At 45.1% G+C, this 16801-nt stretch overlaps 1 protein-coding gene across 1 annotated transcript in view; it reads left to right on the top strand.

Annotated features, from left to right (window-relative positions):
• The window catches only part of LOC126199256 (uncharacterized), a 281991-nt gene that overhangs the window by 83224 nt on the left and 181966 nt on the right, over positions 1-16801 (top strand). The window contains exon 2 of the mRNA XM_049936053.1: positions 4292-4447. Within this exon, the coding sequence (XP_049792010.1) occupies positions 4292-4447 (156 nt within the window). The remainder of the gene's footprint in view (positions 1-4291; positions 4448-16801) is intronic.

Here is a 16801-nt window from a genome sequence, read left to right as displayed (position 1 = left end):
CAGCATCTCACCGCGGGATAAACTCAAGTCACTGGAAACCACGTGCAGAAATATTGAGCATGCTGCCTCTGTAGGTGTTTATTATTGCAAAAGTGTTGCCAGTGGTGGATTTTGTGCACGAATTGATCTCTCAAATATGTACCATAAATGTTCAATCGGATTCATGTCGGGCGATCTAGGTGGCCATATCATTCACTCGAATTGGACAAAATGTTCTTCAAAGCAGTCACGAACTACTGTGGCCCAATGACATGGCCCAATGTCTTCCACAAAAATTCTATCGTTGTTTGGGAACATGAGTGGCTGCAGATGGCCTCCAAGTAGCCAAACATCATCATTTCCAGTCATTGATCGGTTCAGTTGGACCAGGGCACCCAGCACACTCCACTGAAACACAGCACACGCCAATATGGAGTCACCACCAACTTGCACAGTGCCTTGTTGACAGCTTGGGTCCATCGCTTCGTGGGATCTGCGCCACACTCGAACCGTACCATCAGCTCTTATCTGCTGAAATCAGAACTCATCTGATCAGGCCACGGTTTTCAAATCGTCTAGGGCCTAACCAATGTGGTCACGAGCCCAGGAGAGGCGCTGCAGGTCATACCGCGCTGTTAACAAAGGCACTCGCGACGGTCGTCTGCCGCTATAGCCCAATATACGCCAAATTTCGCCACGCTGTCCTGATCGATACGTTCATCGTGCATCCCATATCGCTTTCTGCGGTTATTTCACTCAATGTTGCTTCTCTGTTACCACTGACGACTCTACATAATACCCAGCGAGGTGGCTCAGTGACTACCACAGTCGACTCGCTTTCGTGACGACGACGGTTCAATCCCGCGTCCTGCCATCCTGATTTAGGTTTTCTGTAATTTCCCTAAATCTCTTGTGGCAGATGCTGGGATGGTTCCTTTGAAAGGGCACGGCCGACTTCCTTCCCCATCCTTCCCTAATTCGCTGGGACCGATGATCTCGCTGTTTACACCCTTCCCCCAAAATCAACCAACCAAACAACTCTATGTAGACACCGCTGATCTCGGTCGTTAAGTGAAGACCGTCGGCCACTCCGTTATCCGTGGTGAGGGGTAACGCCTGAAATTTGGTACTCCCGGCATTCTCTTGACACTGTGTATCTCGGAATATTGAATTTCCTAAGGATTGGAAAAAGGCGCAGGTCATCCCCGTTTTCAAGAAGGGCCGTCGAACAGATGTGCAGAACTATAGACCTATACCTCTAACGTCGATCAGTTGTAGAATTTTGGAACACGTATTATGTTCGAGTATAATGACTTTTCTGGAGACTAGAAATCGACTCTGTAGGAATCAGCATGGGTTTCGTGTGAAACCCAGCTCGAACTATTCGTCCACGAGAGTCAGAGGGCCAAAGACACGGGTTTCCAGGTAGATGCCGTGTTTCTTGAGTTCCGCAAGGCGTTCGATACAGTTGCCCAAAGTCGTTTAATGAACAAAGTAAGAGCATATGGACTATCAGACCAATTGTGTGATTGGATTGAGACAGCATGTCATTCTCAGTAGAGAGAAGTCTTCAGGTGTGCTGCAGGGGAGTGTCGTAGGACCGTTGCTATTCACAATATACGTAAATGACCTTGTGGATGACATCGGAAGTTCACTGAGGCTTTTTGCGGACGATGCTGTAGTATATCGAGAGGTTGTAACAATGGAAAATTGTACTGAAATTCAGGAGGATCTGCAACGAATTGACGTATGGTGCAGGGAATAGCAATTGAATCTTAATGTAGACAGGTGTAATGTGCTGCGAATACATAGAAAGAAAGATCCTTTATCATTTAGCTACAATATAGCAGGTCAGCAACTGGAAGTAGTTAACTCCATAAATTATCTGGGAGTACGTATTAGGAGTGATTTAAAATGAAATGATCGTATAAAGTTGATCGTCGGTAAAGCAGATGCCAGACTGAGATTCATTGGAAGAATCCTAAGGAAATGCAATCCGAAAACAAAGGAAGTAGGTTACAGTACACTTGTTCGCCCACTGCTTGAATATTGCTCACCAGTGTGGGATCCGTACCAGATAGGGTTGATAGAAGAGATAGAGAAGATCCAACGGAGAGCAGCGCGCTTCGTTACAGGATCATTTAGTAATCGCGAAAGCGTTACGGAGGTGGCAGATAAACTCCAGTGGAAGACTCTGCAGGAGAGACGCTCAGTAGCTCGGTACGGGCTTTTGTTGATGTTTCGAGAACTTACCTTCACCGAGAAGTCAAGCCGTATATTGCTCCCTCCCACGTATACAGGGTGTCACCTAACGTTACCGCTGGATATATTTCGTAAACCACATCAAATGCTGACGAACCGATTCCACAGACCGAACGTGAGGAGAGGGGCTAGTGTAATTCTTTAATACAAACCATACAAAAATGCACGGAAGTATGTTTTTTAACACAAACTTACGTTTTTTTAAATGGAACCACGTTAGTTTTGTTAGCACATCTGAACATATAAACAAATACGTAATCAGTGCCGTTTGTTGCATTGTAAAATGTTAATTACATCCGGAGATATTGTAACCTAAAGTTGACGCTTGAAACCTCCGACGTTGAGTTGCGTGTTGTAACAAACACAACATTCATCGCGTTTCTACAGAATGATCTGCCAACGTTGCTCGAAAATGTCCCACTGGAAACGCGTCGACGTATGTGGTATCAGCATGATGGTGCGGCCGGCCGAAGTGGCCGTGCGGTTAGAGGCGCTGCAGTCTGGAACCGCAAGACCGCTACGGTCGCAGGTTCGAATCCTGCCTCGGGCATGGATGTTTGTGATGTCCTTAGGTTAGTTAGGTTTAACTAGTTCTAAGTTCTAGGGGACTAATGACCTCAGCAGTTGAGTCCCATAGTGCTCAGAGCCATTTGAACCACCATGATGGTGCACCTGCACATTCCGCAATTAACACTAGGCTGACCCTTGACAGGATGTTCGACGGGCGTTTCATAGGACGTGGAGGACGCATAAATTGGCCAGCCCGTTCTCCTGATCCTACACCTCTGGACTTCTTTCTGTGGGGTACGTTAACGGAGAATGTGTACCGTGATGTGCCTACAACCCCAGAGGATATGAAACAACGTACTGTGGCAGCCTGCGGCGACATTACACCAGATGTACTGCGGCGTGTACGACATTCATTACGCCAGAGATTGCAATTGTGTGCAGCAAATGATGGCCACCACATTGAACATCTATTGGCCTGACATGTCGGGACACACTCTATTCCACTCCGTAATTGAAAACGGAAACCACGTGTGTACGTGTACCTCACTCCTCATGGTAATGTACATGTGCGTCAGCGAAAAAGACCAATAAAAAGGTTTTAGCATGTGGACGTAATGTGCTGTTCCAGTCTCTTCTGTACCTAAGGTCCATCACCGTTCCCTTTGGATCCCTACGTAATTCGGTGCTCTCCGATACACACGATCGAACAGCGGAGGAGTGGTACTCAAGCGCCAACTTTAGGTTACAATATCTCCGGATGTAATTAACATTTTACAATGCAACAAACGGCACTGATTACGTATTTGTTTATATGTTCAGATGTGCTAACAAAACTAACGGGGTTCCATTTAAAAAAACGTAGGTTTGTGTTAAAAAACATACTTCCGTGAATTTTTTTATGGTTTGTATTAAACAATTACACTAGCCCTTCTCCGCAAGTGCGGTCTGTGTAATCGGTTCGTCAGTATTTGATGTGGTTTACGAAATATATCCAGCGGTAACGTTAGGTGACTCACCCTGTATATCGCGAATAGACGATGAGGATAAAATCAGAGAGATTAGAGCCGACACAGAGGCATACCTACAATCTTTCTTTCCACGAACAATACGAGACTGGAATAGAAGGGAGAACCGATAGAGGTACTCAAAGTACCCTCCGCCACACACCGTCAGGTGGCTTGCGGAGTATGGATGTAGATGTAGATTTCCGAAACGGAATGTCCCATGCGTCTAGCTCCAACTACTATTCCACGTTCAAATCCTGTTAATTCTCGTTGTGCGGCCATAATCACGCTGGACACCTTTCCACATGAATCATCTGAGTACAAATGACAGCTCCCCAAATGCACTGCCTTTTATACTTTGTGTGCACAATACTACCGCCATCTGTATACGTGCATTTCTCTGACCTACGACTTTTGTCAACTCAGTGTAGAAGATTGCATGACAGGTCACTGTGGTCAAAACTTATCGTGCGCACCGTGCTTGCCCGCTAGTTGCCACACTGGGGCTGACGTGTTGGTGTGTGTGGTGTGTGCAGGATGAGCTGCTGGACGCGGTGCGGCGGCGGCGCAGCGGGCAGCAGAGGGACCAGCAGGACACGAGTGAGGACACGGACGAGGACCTGGGGCTGCCGCGCTCGCCCACCAACTCGCCACCCACCACCGCGGACGTGCTGCTCGACAAGACGCTCAAGGTACGTCTGACCCTCTTTATGGTTATAACGCATGTCCTGGCCGTGGCGTGGCATCACTCTCTGGGCCATTGGGGCCACGAGAGCAGGCGCACATTTGGTGGAAGGGGACTTTGAAGACGTTGGAGCTGATGGGTTTTTCACTCCCTAAACTGTCTGAAGCTTTTGGTCGGATCTTACAATGATCGGTTAATCATTCAAGGAAGAGATCCATTACATGAGGGACCAATCCTCACTATAAGGTATAAAGTTAGTCATATGACGATCCAATGAATGCATCCCCCCTTCATGAGAATCATCATATGACAGTGTATTGAAGTGTGCCCTTACTACGAGGCCCTTCATGTCACAATCCAATGAAACCAAGTCCTTACTATGAGACTAATCGTATGATGATACAATGAAAGTATGCCATTACTCTGAAGGTCACCGTATGACAGTCCAATAAAAGCATACCTTTCCATCATATGACTGACCAATGAACGTATAGGACTACTATTAGGCGTATCATATCACAGTCTAATAAAACTGTGTCTTCACTACGACGCTCATGATACGATCATCCAATGAAACTCTGCCCTCACTATGAGTTTTAGCTTATGACGGTCTACCAGAACTGTGCCCTCACGATGAGGCCTGTCACATGACAGACCAATGAAACCTTGGCCTCCTTGTCAGGCTCATTATATGAGAGTACAATAAAACCATGCCATATGACTGACCAATAAAAGTATACCCTCACTATGAAGCTCATTATAAGACCGTCTGATGAATACATGCTACTATAAGACCTGTCATATGACTGTCCAGTAATAGCATCCCTGTACTGTGAGTCTCGTCATATGCAGAGCAAATGAAAACATGCTTTCGCAAAGAGGCGCATCGTAGTACAGTCTAAATGAATGCGTGCCTTCGCATCATGTGCCTGACCAATGAAGGCCTACCTTTACTATCAAGCACTTCATTTGACAATCCAAAGGAGTGCCTTCACTACCAGGTTTTTCAACGGAAAATTCTATATATACTTTCACTAATGAAATGTTAAATGCTCTGAGTAACTGGAAGTCACCCGTTGGAATTTTTTTTTTTTTTTTTTTTGTCTCTCAAAGGCTTTTGATTGTGTAAATCATGGAATACTTCTCGATAAGCTCAAATACTGTGGTATGAATGGGACAGCGCTCAAATGGTTTAAATCATACCTAACTGGAAGAGTGCAGAAAGTTGAAATAAGCAGTTCACATAATATGCAAAAAAACTGGTGATTTCTCAAACGGGGGAACAATCAAGAGTGGGGTGCCGCAGGGTTCGGTCTTGGGTCCTCTGCTGTTCTTAATATATATTAATGACTTGCCATTCTATATTCGCGAAGATGCAAAGCTGGTACTTTATGCCGATGGTACAAATACAGCTATCACACCCAACAGACAAGAATTAGCCGATCAAATTGTAAACGATGTTTTTCAGAAAATCATTAAGTGGATCTCTGTAAATGGGCTCTCATTAAACTTTGACAAAACACAGTATATACAGTTCCACAAAATGGAATGACACCATTAATAAATATAGACTTCGATCAGAAATCGGTAGCTAAGGTAGAATATTCAAAATTTCTAGGTGTATGCATTGATGAGCGGTCGAACTGGAAAAAACACACTGAAGATCTGCTGAAACCTTTGAGTTCAGCTACTTATGCTATTAGGGTCATTGCAAATTTTGGCGATATACATCTCAGTAAATTAGCTTACCACGCCTATTTTCATTCTCTGCTTTCGTATGGCATCATATTCTGGGGTAACTCATCATTGAGTGAAAGAGTGTTCATTGAACAAAAGCTGTAATCAAAATAATTGCTGGAGCTCGTCAAAGATCATCCTGCAGACACTTATTTAGAGAGCTAGAAATCTTCAGTGTAGCCTCACAGTATATATATTCACTTATGAAATTTGGTATTAACAATCCGAACGAATTCAATAGCAATAGCAGTGTACATGGCTACAACATTAGCAGAAAGGATGATCCCCACTACTCAAGGTTAAATCTAACTTTGCCTCAGAAGGGGGTAAATTATGCTGCCACAAAAGTCTTTGGTCACTTACCTAATAGCATCAAAAGTCTGACAGATAGACATATACCATTTAAAAAGGAAATTAAAAGAATTTCTGAATGGCAATTCCTTCTACTCATTAGATCAATTTTTGGATGTAGTAAATGGGTAATTTCCCCACCCCCGACCCAAAAAAATTAATTAAGTGTCATGTAATATTTTGTGTAATGTAATATCTTGTATGGACCCCTTTTATTAGCCTGACACCTTCCACATCATTACGAAGTGTCGTATTCATGATCTATGGAACAAGTACTAATCTAATCTAATCTCCAGGTCTGTGATATGACAGTCCAAGCAATGTGTTCTCCTTATTATAAGGCCTGTGATATGAAGGTCAAATTTTCACTATCAAACCTGTCATAAGAGAGTTGAATGAAAGTGTTGAGTCAGTATGAGGCCCATCATATGACAATCCAAATAAAGCACATTTTCACTGTGAGGCCTGTCATATTACAGAGCAACGAAAGCATACCCTCGCTATAGTGGACCAATAAAAGTGTGTAGTCAGTGCATGGTCGATGATGTAATGGTCTAGTGAAAGTATACCTTGACTACAAAACCTTTGATGTGGCAGTGCAGTGGAAGTGTACCCTCACTAGGAGACTTGTCGTATGACAGTCCTCTGAAAATGTGCGCTCACCACAAGGCTCGTCATGCAATGGCTAAATTAGTCTCTCAGTTTGTCTGAAACAGCTGCAATATGTACGTTGTGGCAAGAAACGAATTACCTCATAGTTCTCCACTTGATCAGTGAGTCAGCCATTTTTAGCTGCATTTTTGGCCTGTTGTTATACTCGTGCGCAATGATTTCAATGTGTAGTAGAACTACAAACCTGTAACAGCAAACAAGAAAAATTAGTCATGTAACTACAATTTTCTGAGTTGATCGTTAGAACTTTATTACCATCCCTAGTACTACGAGTGCTATGCTGAAGCTGCGGAAAACACGTCACTGCTTTCATTTCCTGCTCAGCGCATACAAACAACGAGGGCACTCAAAGTACAATGTTCGAAAATCACTGAAGCAACACAGCTGATGCACAGGAATAACAATGAAGTTACGTCACTGCCGTCAACCTACACAGCACAAAAAAGATAAGAAACAAAGAACGGAGTTACTTACTAACTTGCTCTTCAACAGTGCCTCGCGACTGTTGACGGCTGCGCTAAGGTCTTGTGGGATGTCCTCAAGGTGTTGACCTAGATGGACCAGACTCTCTGACCTGGCTGCTCGTTCAGTAAGAGTCGCCCGCGTGTTCACCCCGCAGTGGTCAGGGAAGGCCCGGCCCGCTGGTCCCGCCCGCCGACCGCTGGCCCCTGGCGGGTCATAACGTAACGGGACCCGCAGCCGGTGCTCGGTGGCCGCTGCCGCTGCCCATGAGACCGCGCTGCCTTTGTCCCGCGGGGCAGGTGACGCGGCTTCGCTGTGGACCCATCTTTCGTAAAGCCCGACACCTGTGACACTGCTGTAACTGCGTCATTCTGAAATACACTACTGGCCATTAAAATTGCTACACCAACAAGAAGACGGGCTACAGACGCAAAAATTATACCGACAGGAACAAGATGCTGTGATATGCAAATGATTAGCTTTTCAGAGCATTCACACAAGTGTGGCGCCGGTGGCGACACCTACAACGTGCTGACATGAGGAAAGTTTCCAACCGATTTCTCATACACAAACAGCAGTTGACCGTCGTTGCCTGGTGAAACGTTGTTGTGATGCCTCGTGTAAGGAAGAGAAATGCGTACCATCACGTTTCCGACTTTGATAAAGGTCGGATTGTAGCCTATCGCGATTGCGGTTTATCGTAAAGCGACATTGCTGCTCGCGTTGGTCGAGATCCAATGACTGTTCCCAGAATAAGAAATCGGTGGGTTCAGGAGCGTAATACGGAACGCCGTGCTGGATCCCAAAGGCCTCGTATCACTAGCAGTCGAGATGACAGGCATCTTATCCGCATGGCTGTAACGGACCGTGCAACCACGTCTCGATCCCTGAGTCTACAGATGGGGACGTTTGCAAGAGAACAACCATCTGCACCAACAGTTCGACGACATTTGCAGCAGCATGATCTATCAGCTCGGAGACCATGGCTGCGGTTACCCTTGACGCTGCATCACAGACAGGAGCGCCTGCGATGGTGTACTTAACTACGAACTGGGTGCACGAATGGAAATATCTCATTTTTTCGGATGAATCCAGGTTCTGTTTACAGCATCATGATGGTCGCATCCGTGTTTGGCGACATCGAGGTGACCGCACATTGCAAGCGTGTATTCGCTTCGCCATACTGGCGTATCACCCGGCGTGATGGTATGGGGTGCCATTGGTTACACGTCTCGGTCACCTCTTGTTCGCATTGACGGCACTTTGAACAGTGGACGTTACATTTCAGACGTGTTACGACCCGTGGCTCTACCCTTCATCCGATCCCTGCGAAACCCTACATTTCAGTAGGATAATGCACGACCGCGTGTTGCAGGCCCTGTACGGGCCTTTTCTGGATACAGAAAATGTTCGACTGCTGCCCTGGCCAGCACATTCTCCAGATCTCTCACCAATTGAAATCGTCTGGTCAATGGTGGCCGAGCAACTGGCTCGTCACAATACGCCAGTCACTACTCTTAATGAACTGTGGTAACGTGTTGAAGCTGCAAGGGCAGCTGTACATGTACACGCATTCCAAGCTCTGTTTGACTCAATGCCCAGTCGTATTAAGGCCGTTATTACGGCCAGAGGTGGTTGTTCTGGGTACTGATTTCTCAGGATTTATGCACCCAAATTGCGTGAAAATGTAATCACATGTCAGTTCTAGTATAAGATATTTGTCCATTGAATACCCGTTTATCATCTGCATTTCTTCTTGGTGTAGCAATTTTAATGGTCAGTAGTGTACCCACAACAAAACTTACACTTTCCATCTTTCTTCTCAACTACTGTGATTCCATTGCTCAAGGAATAAACATTCAGAAGGCCATGTTTCTTATGTGCTGAACCGTAACCGAAATGTAAACATAACATAGCACATACAAGGGACTCTCTGATCTGTATGGAAAATCAGACGACGTACAGTTAATGTCTACATGTAAACCTATACTCTACAAGCCGCCGCCTGGTACTATTGCCTTATCCTTCCCTTCACTGTTTCATCTGAGAACAGTCCAGGGGAAGAATGATCGTCTGTAAATCACGGTAGTATCTCTAATTTCTCGGATTTTCTCTTTTTGTAGTCATTTCGCGAGACTCTTGTGAGAGGACATAATATGTCGCCCGATTCTCACCAAAGCGCACTCTCTTGGAATTTCAATAGTAAATCTCGCTGTGGTACACGACGATTCTCTTTAAATATCTGCCAATGGAGTTTGTTGAGCATCTTTGTTATGTTCTCATGCAGACCTTCGTTGGACCTTGTCTATATCTTCTATTTAATCTAACCAATTAAGGATCCCAGGCTAAAGGGCAATACTCAAAACTGGTCGAAATGTTTTATGTGGTCATTCCACTTGAGGACCACCCGGGTGACTAATCCTAGGTGTTTTACGATAGTTACTGTTTCCACTGATTTCTTATCAGTGGACTTCTTCGCCTATTTAGGCCCAATGTGTTACCTTTATTTGCGTTCACGATCGGATGTCAGTCCCTGCACCAATCATCACACTTCTGCAGGTCTCGTAACAGACTGCTGCAGTCTTCTGGTGTTGCGATCTTCTTATAAACAACCGCATAGTCTGCGAATAGCCTCACGTAGCTTCTGACGTTATTCACTAGATCATTTATATGTATTGTAAACAGTAACGGTCCTATAACACTTACGGTACTCCGGAAATGATCTTTATAATCGTTGATTTTGTTCTGTTAAGAGCGACGTACCGAGTTCTTTCCATAAAGAAGTCCTGAATACAATCACAGATCTGGTCGGATTTCCTTTTGGAACAAAATGTCATTTCGTCAAGAGACAGTGATTAACAATTTTATATATAGTCAATATTTTCTCTGCCAGCCGCTGTGGCCGAGCGGTTCTAGGCGCTCCAGTCCAGAACAGAGCTGCTGCTACGGTCGCAGGCTAGAATCCTGCCTCGGGCATGGATGTGTGTGATGTCCTTAGATTAGTTACGTTTCAGTAGTTCTAAGTGTAGCTGACTGATTACCTCAGATGTTAAGTCCCATAGTGTTCAGAGCCATTTGAACCATTTGAATATGTTCACTGACTCATAAGAAAACTGTAATCAGCCTTAGGAAGAAACCCTAGGTAATTCTTTAACTGTGAAACTCTGGAACCTTAGAAGCAATTTCAGTCAAACTTGGTACACAAATGACTTACTATCTCGAAAAATAAATGTATGCGACTGGGGGGGGGGGGGGTAGGGAAAGGGGGATGGGGGAAGGAAAATGAGTGACATTTACTCAGAACTTTCGAACGCCTGGAGCAATCTCAACCGAGTTTAGTACCAGCATGACATACTATCTGGAAAAAATGCTGGGGAAGGGAGAATAAGGCTCCCTGGTAACCGTGTTTGTAAGGGTGGAAGAAGATGACAAGTAGAACTAGTGTTGAATCAGTCGTTTCATGTGTTAGCTAACACACTGGCAACAGTTTTAATATGATTTCACTCTTAGTGTCTCGTTAGAAATGGGAATGGGGCGACAGATAAATAAGTAACCGGGCAAAGCCTGGCAATAACCTACTTCGAAACATACAAGACGAACGTATAAGTTAAGTGTAGAGCGAACGCCACCTATACAGAATCTGATTGCCCTGAACACGATTGCAGCAGATGTGTGCAATTGATGATGGTGGCTGCGACCTTCATAGGACAGATTGCCGTTCTCCTTGCAAACATACTCTCAATGCAGCAGATGTCTGTAAGAGAATGTATATTGCATCGCAGCTCCTCACAGCTTGCTAAACGTGTTTATCTGCGAGACAAGGTCTAATCGGGGGAACGTTGTTGCCTTGTAGCGTCAAATTGTCGCTTGATGCAGCACAAACACGTGCTCTTGCATAAAAAAGTATTATCTACAGACGCACACAGATACCATTCCATGTGTATGTCATGGAGGCCTGTAAGTGCCGCTCAGTCTGTCTTTACACACAGACTTCGCTGAGGGCGTCTCCGCTGTAACTTCGCAAGCTAATACAAAATTGCGAGACACTGAGGAGAAAGGCTCGCTAATGATCTGCGCCCAGTGGAAATGTTGATAGTCCCACTTCAGTCTTGCACCAAGTGCCGAGCTGCACACGTGAAATACGTGGTGCCTTCCCGAAGTCTTCTGGCCACAGCACCAGACGATGGACAACACATATATGTGATGCGATCACGATCCATTGACTGCATACTACAAAATGTTTATCGTCAACGCAGATCACAGCTCTTGGATATACTTGGATAATCCTTTAGATGCTGAACTTATGGCTAAAAATGGTTAATACCGTCTGTGAACGACTAACAATTTGACCAGTTGCGTCTAAATATCGACGTTTCTGCAGTCTGCTCTCTATATAGTATCATGTAGAGCTTAACATCTAGAGAGAGAGGGAGAGGGAGAGAGATAGAGAGAGAGAGAAGAAAAACCGAAAATCGCTATCCCATTCGCTTCCTTCCTCTTTTAACCCCCGAATATCAAAATTTCATCCTCCTTTCGAGCAATCTGTTGTCTGCTTCTACAGGTTTCACAAGAGGATCCATTTTCTGGTATGCACATGTTGCTTTTCGTAGTGCTGCTGCACAAACAATATACTCAAATTGGGTTTTTGTGTGGTAGCCATCAGAAACCCTAATTTTACGTGCTTTTGGTGTACATCGGAATCCGATCGTCAGCTGGAAACGACCAGTTAGTGACCAATATGAGTTACAAGTTACTTTATCCTGATTCCAAATGTCATTTTTAAGACTACTTTATGAACGTCGGTATACTGTTTACGTACACAATTTGCTTCTTAAAAAGATTTTACTTCAGTTAATTTTTTTCTAAGCCGTCCAGCCCTTCAGTCGTTTTTTTAACCGTTCTCACCTTCAACAAAAGAATGATATAGCCTACAAGCAAAAAATCTAGTATTCTTTTGCACTTTTTCCAAGTATGGTAATTTTATTTCATTCCACTAGTGTCTCTCAAACACTACATTCACACATCACGTGTGATGCCGTTGTCTTCCTTTACTGTTACATTTTATTCGTTCGTCTTGGTTTTGTACGTGTACCTGCCTTTCGCACGTAGCACTTTTCCAGATTAATTCGATCATATTTCACATTATTATCAAAGCTTCAGCTTATCAGTGCGTAACTCAAGTAGTTCACCTTTTCTGAAACATAACCGATTATCGTCCATTATCGGATGAAATTTCACTGTCTTTTTTCTGAGAAATCCGTAACACAGCGGAATGATGTTTTCGTGGTCATTTAGTGAGTTATCCACCCTCTTGGGAGACGTAGAACACAGCATTCTTATTAGAGATTACGCCAAAAGTGCACTATTAAATTCACGCTGTAATAGTATATCTCCTATTTACTTTGCATAAATCTCTCAGTCTTCTTCTGTTGTTGCACACTTACGTCGTTGAAGGAGTGAGGTCACATTTAATCGTTTAATAAAGTGTCATCACACATTTGGTTTTTGTAATGTGGAGAGGTGTAGGTGGACTGACGTGTCTGACGAACTTAGGCTACAAATTTTGATCTCGTAGCTCGCACTCCCCCCCCCCCCCACCCCCCCCCCACCCCCACCCCACAGGTAACACGGCTTACACCGCTACGTGTATTTGAAATATGCCAAGGAAAACTCTGAGCTGCATTTTACTTTAAACTGCAGGTCACGCTACGAGACAATGAGCGAGCCCGTTCACATGAAGTAATAAGGTTTAACGTCCGGTCGAGAAGGACGTCATTAGATACGGAGCTCATCCTTGGACTGGAGAGAGATATTGGTCGAGTCCTTTGCATAGGAACTGTCCTGACATTCGCTTTAAGCGATTTTCAGGCTAGAACCGTTGTCCTGTAGGATTCTTGCTCAATGTCTCACAACTACGTATCCTCGCTTGGTTTTACTCAAAGGAAAAAGGGAACGCATACCAAACATGCTTGTTGACCACATTGCTTATTTGCCTGTGATTAATGAACACTGTTGATGACATCTGGAAACAGCAGCATACTGTGTTGTAAAGAGCGATGCGCCTGTGAACTGTTTGACCTACACTGATGAGCCTAAGTATTGTATGTATGCAGACTGAATCTATGAATGAAAATTTGTACCAAGGCCGGGATTCGAGCTGGGTTCTCTTGCCCACTAGGCAGATGCACTAACCACTACTCTATCCTGGCACCGTGGCTTTGCACAACTGCACAGACTGTCCTAGCGTATCTCCCATTCCGCCTTAGCCCACTTGGTATTCCCCCTATACTCGATCAGCATTGTACTGGAATAGCACCTCAGCAGTTGTGCATAGCCACTGTGTCTGGGTGGTGTAGTGGTCAGCGGATCTACCCAGTAAACAGGAGATCTGGGTTCTAATTCCGGCCTTAGTAAAAATTTTCATTCTTCGCTTCAGTCTACATACATTAATCATAGATGGAACCATATAGTTTCATTTGATCAAAATATTTGTAACCACAGCCCACCGTGAGACTTAATGCCGCTTAGTGGCGTTGCGGGAACGTGTCGAGTTAAGGATACATGAGCTGAGCAGAGACGAATGGGGACTCATTCCAGCGACGATACGGGCTCGAAATGGGGAAATACATTGGTATAAACGACACTGGCAAAGGGCAGATTGTTATAGTCTGGCGGCTAAAAATATGTAACTCGAAAATGGCGAAACTGGTCGGCTGTTCGCGTGCTTCTGTCATGAACATATATGGAAAGTGGTTGAAAGACGGCGAGTGCATGACGCGTGGCATGTCACCGCCTCATCACACAGAATGTGGAGGAGGTCGGAAGCTTGCCTGCACTGTAAAGGAGGATAAGCGGCGAACTGTGGCAGGTCTGACAACAGATTGCGATGCTACTGCAGGCACAAGTGTTTTGGACACGTCGCTCACCGCAAACTGTGGAACATGCGGCTTCGCAGCAGTTGAACTCTGCGTGTTCCCATCCTGACACCAACTTACGACTGCAGTGGGCAGGAAATTATCGAGACTGCACTACGGATCAACGAAAATGTGTCACCTGACCTATCTCTTTTCTTATCACATCAGATAGATGGTCGTCTCCGGACCTGCCGTAGTCGAGACGAACAGTTGCTCGAAATACAAACCCAGCGACGGACGTAGGCCGATGGGAGCAGTACTACGCTAAGACAGATATTTACCTGGTCTTTCGTGAGACCTGTGGACTACGTGAATATCAAATGAAAAACGCCATCATTACGGCGTTGACCTGCTGGTAAAATCCGACCAGTTTAGCTCGACTGACCACCATTAGGTCCGTAAAAACACTTACAGCATCGTATTAGGTGAATTTAATCACTGACGTGAGATAATAAATCAACAAATTTGTCACTGTCGACACTACGTGACATAAATTACACCGTCAATATCTGTGCTGGGCAATGCTCTCTTTCGTATTACATCAGTTGTGCACGGATGCACTATGATTTATATTACGATGTGATATAATTGACAAATTCATAATTTTATTATCTCGCGTCAATGATTATATTCACCTAATACGATGCTGCAGATGCTTTTAAGAACCTGATGATTGTCAGTCGTCTGAAACTAGTTTTTAAAATAAATATTATATCAGCAGCTCAAGGCTGTAATCATAACATTTTTCGAACTTCTACGAGCCGTGCGACACCGCCTCTTGAAAATATATTGAACATTACATGATGATGTCTTCTCCAACGGCAATGGCGTCGTTCAGTGGTTCAAATGTGTGTACGTGTGCGTATGAATTCCTAAGGGACCAAACTCCTGAGGTCATCGGTCCCTAGACTTACACACTACTTGAACCAACTTATGTTAAGAACAACACACCCACCCATGCCCGAGGGAGGACTCGAACCTCCGGCGAGAGGGGCCGCGCAATCCGAGACATGGCGCCTTAAGCCACGCGGCCACTGCGCGCGGCATTTCAGCGCTAAAACTGGCCGTGTCATAAGGCCAGAATCGTGTTACAGTAGTTTTAGGAACATGATAGGGTCACGTTGATCTCTTGACCACCAAACTGGCCGAAATGAACTCGATGGAACACATCTGGGACGCTGTAAGATGCTAGATCCGCGCCAACAAACAGCCGCCCTGTAATTTACGGGAAGTGTTTGCTTGACATGTACATATGCGCCGCGTGACACATACTTATGGAGATATACTATTGACTTGCCGAATCCATGAGACGCAGAATCTCCGCTGTATTGCGTTTAAAGGTAGCCCAGCACCCTATTAAGTACGTGATCATAATGTTTTGCCTCATCGGTGTAAGTACTGACGGATGTCAAGTGACGAGACGGTATTCTACGGTACTTGTTCGGTTGTACCGTTTTGTTTCGTCAGTAGTGACCGATAGCTCGCTTTGAAAGTGCTCGCAGAAGGTGTAGGAGATGGGTGGAGCCCCTGGCGAGAAGCGTGTCGGTGATCGTGACACTCCTCCTTGGAGAGGCCGGAGCGCCTGCCTGATCTCCTTTGTGTATTGCGTGCCCAGTGGTGACCGTGGGAAAGCTGGCCAAAGGTCGCCAATACGCAGCGCAGCGCGGGTTGCTGTTCCACGGCCCCTTCCAGGTCAGCCCACACTTTCGCCAGCGGTTGGAGGAAAGAGTTCGCTTTTGTGTTTATGTACGTGTATCGGCAAATAGTTGCGGACTTGAGGAAGTGCCATGTCTCTGTCTAAATGTGTACTACTTCCCCTATTCTTAAGGGAATTGACCTGCTCCATGAGGTCCATTTTGCTTCAGTCATGTCTCCAGTGCCGTAACAAGGGTAACTGGCGCTCAGAAAAGCTTTGTGCCCTTCCTCGACAGAACCTTGAAGAGCCATGTCTCGTTCTGAACATGTACTTCAACAAAATCTTCTGTTTACAAGCCGCGTCATTTCGAACAAAACATAAAAAACTCGAGCTTTCGACTTCTGATGGCGATGGCGGAGACAGCTATCGGAAGCTCGAGTGTTTTATTCGAAATGACGCAGCTTGTAAACGGAGAAGATTTTACTGAAACATGCCACCGTGGAAGACTCCGAGAACACACAAATCGCCTCCCGCCGGAAGTTCGAGTCCTCCCTCGGGCATGGGTGTGTGTGTTGTTCTTAGCATAAGT

Source organism: Schistocerca nitens, chromosome 8 (assembly GCF_023898315.1).
Source record: "Schistocerca nitens isolate TAMUIC-IGC-003100 chromosome 8, iqSchNite1.1, whole genome shotgun sequence".
Taxonomy (NCBI): Eukaryota; Metazoa; Arthropoda; class Insecta; order Orthoptera; family Acrididae; genus Schistocerca; species Schistocerca nitens.
Note: the sequence above shows the minus strand (reverse complement) of the source record. Positions and strands in the feature narration are given on the sequence as shown.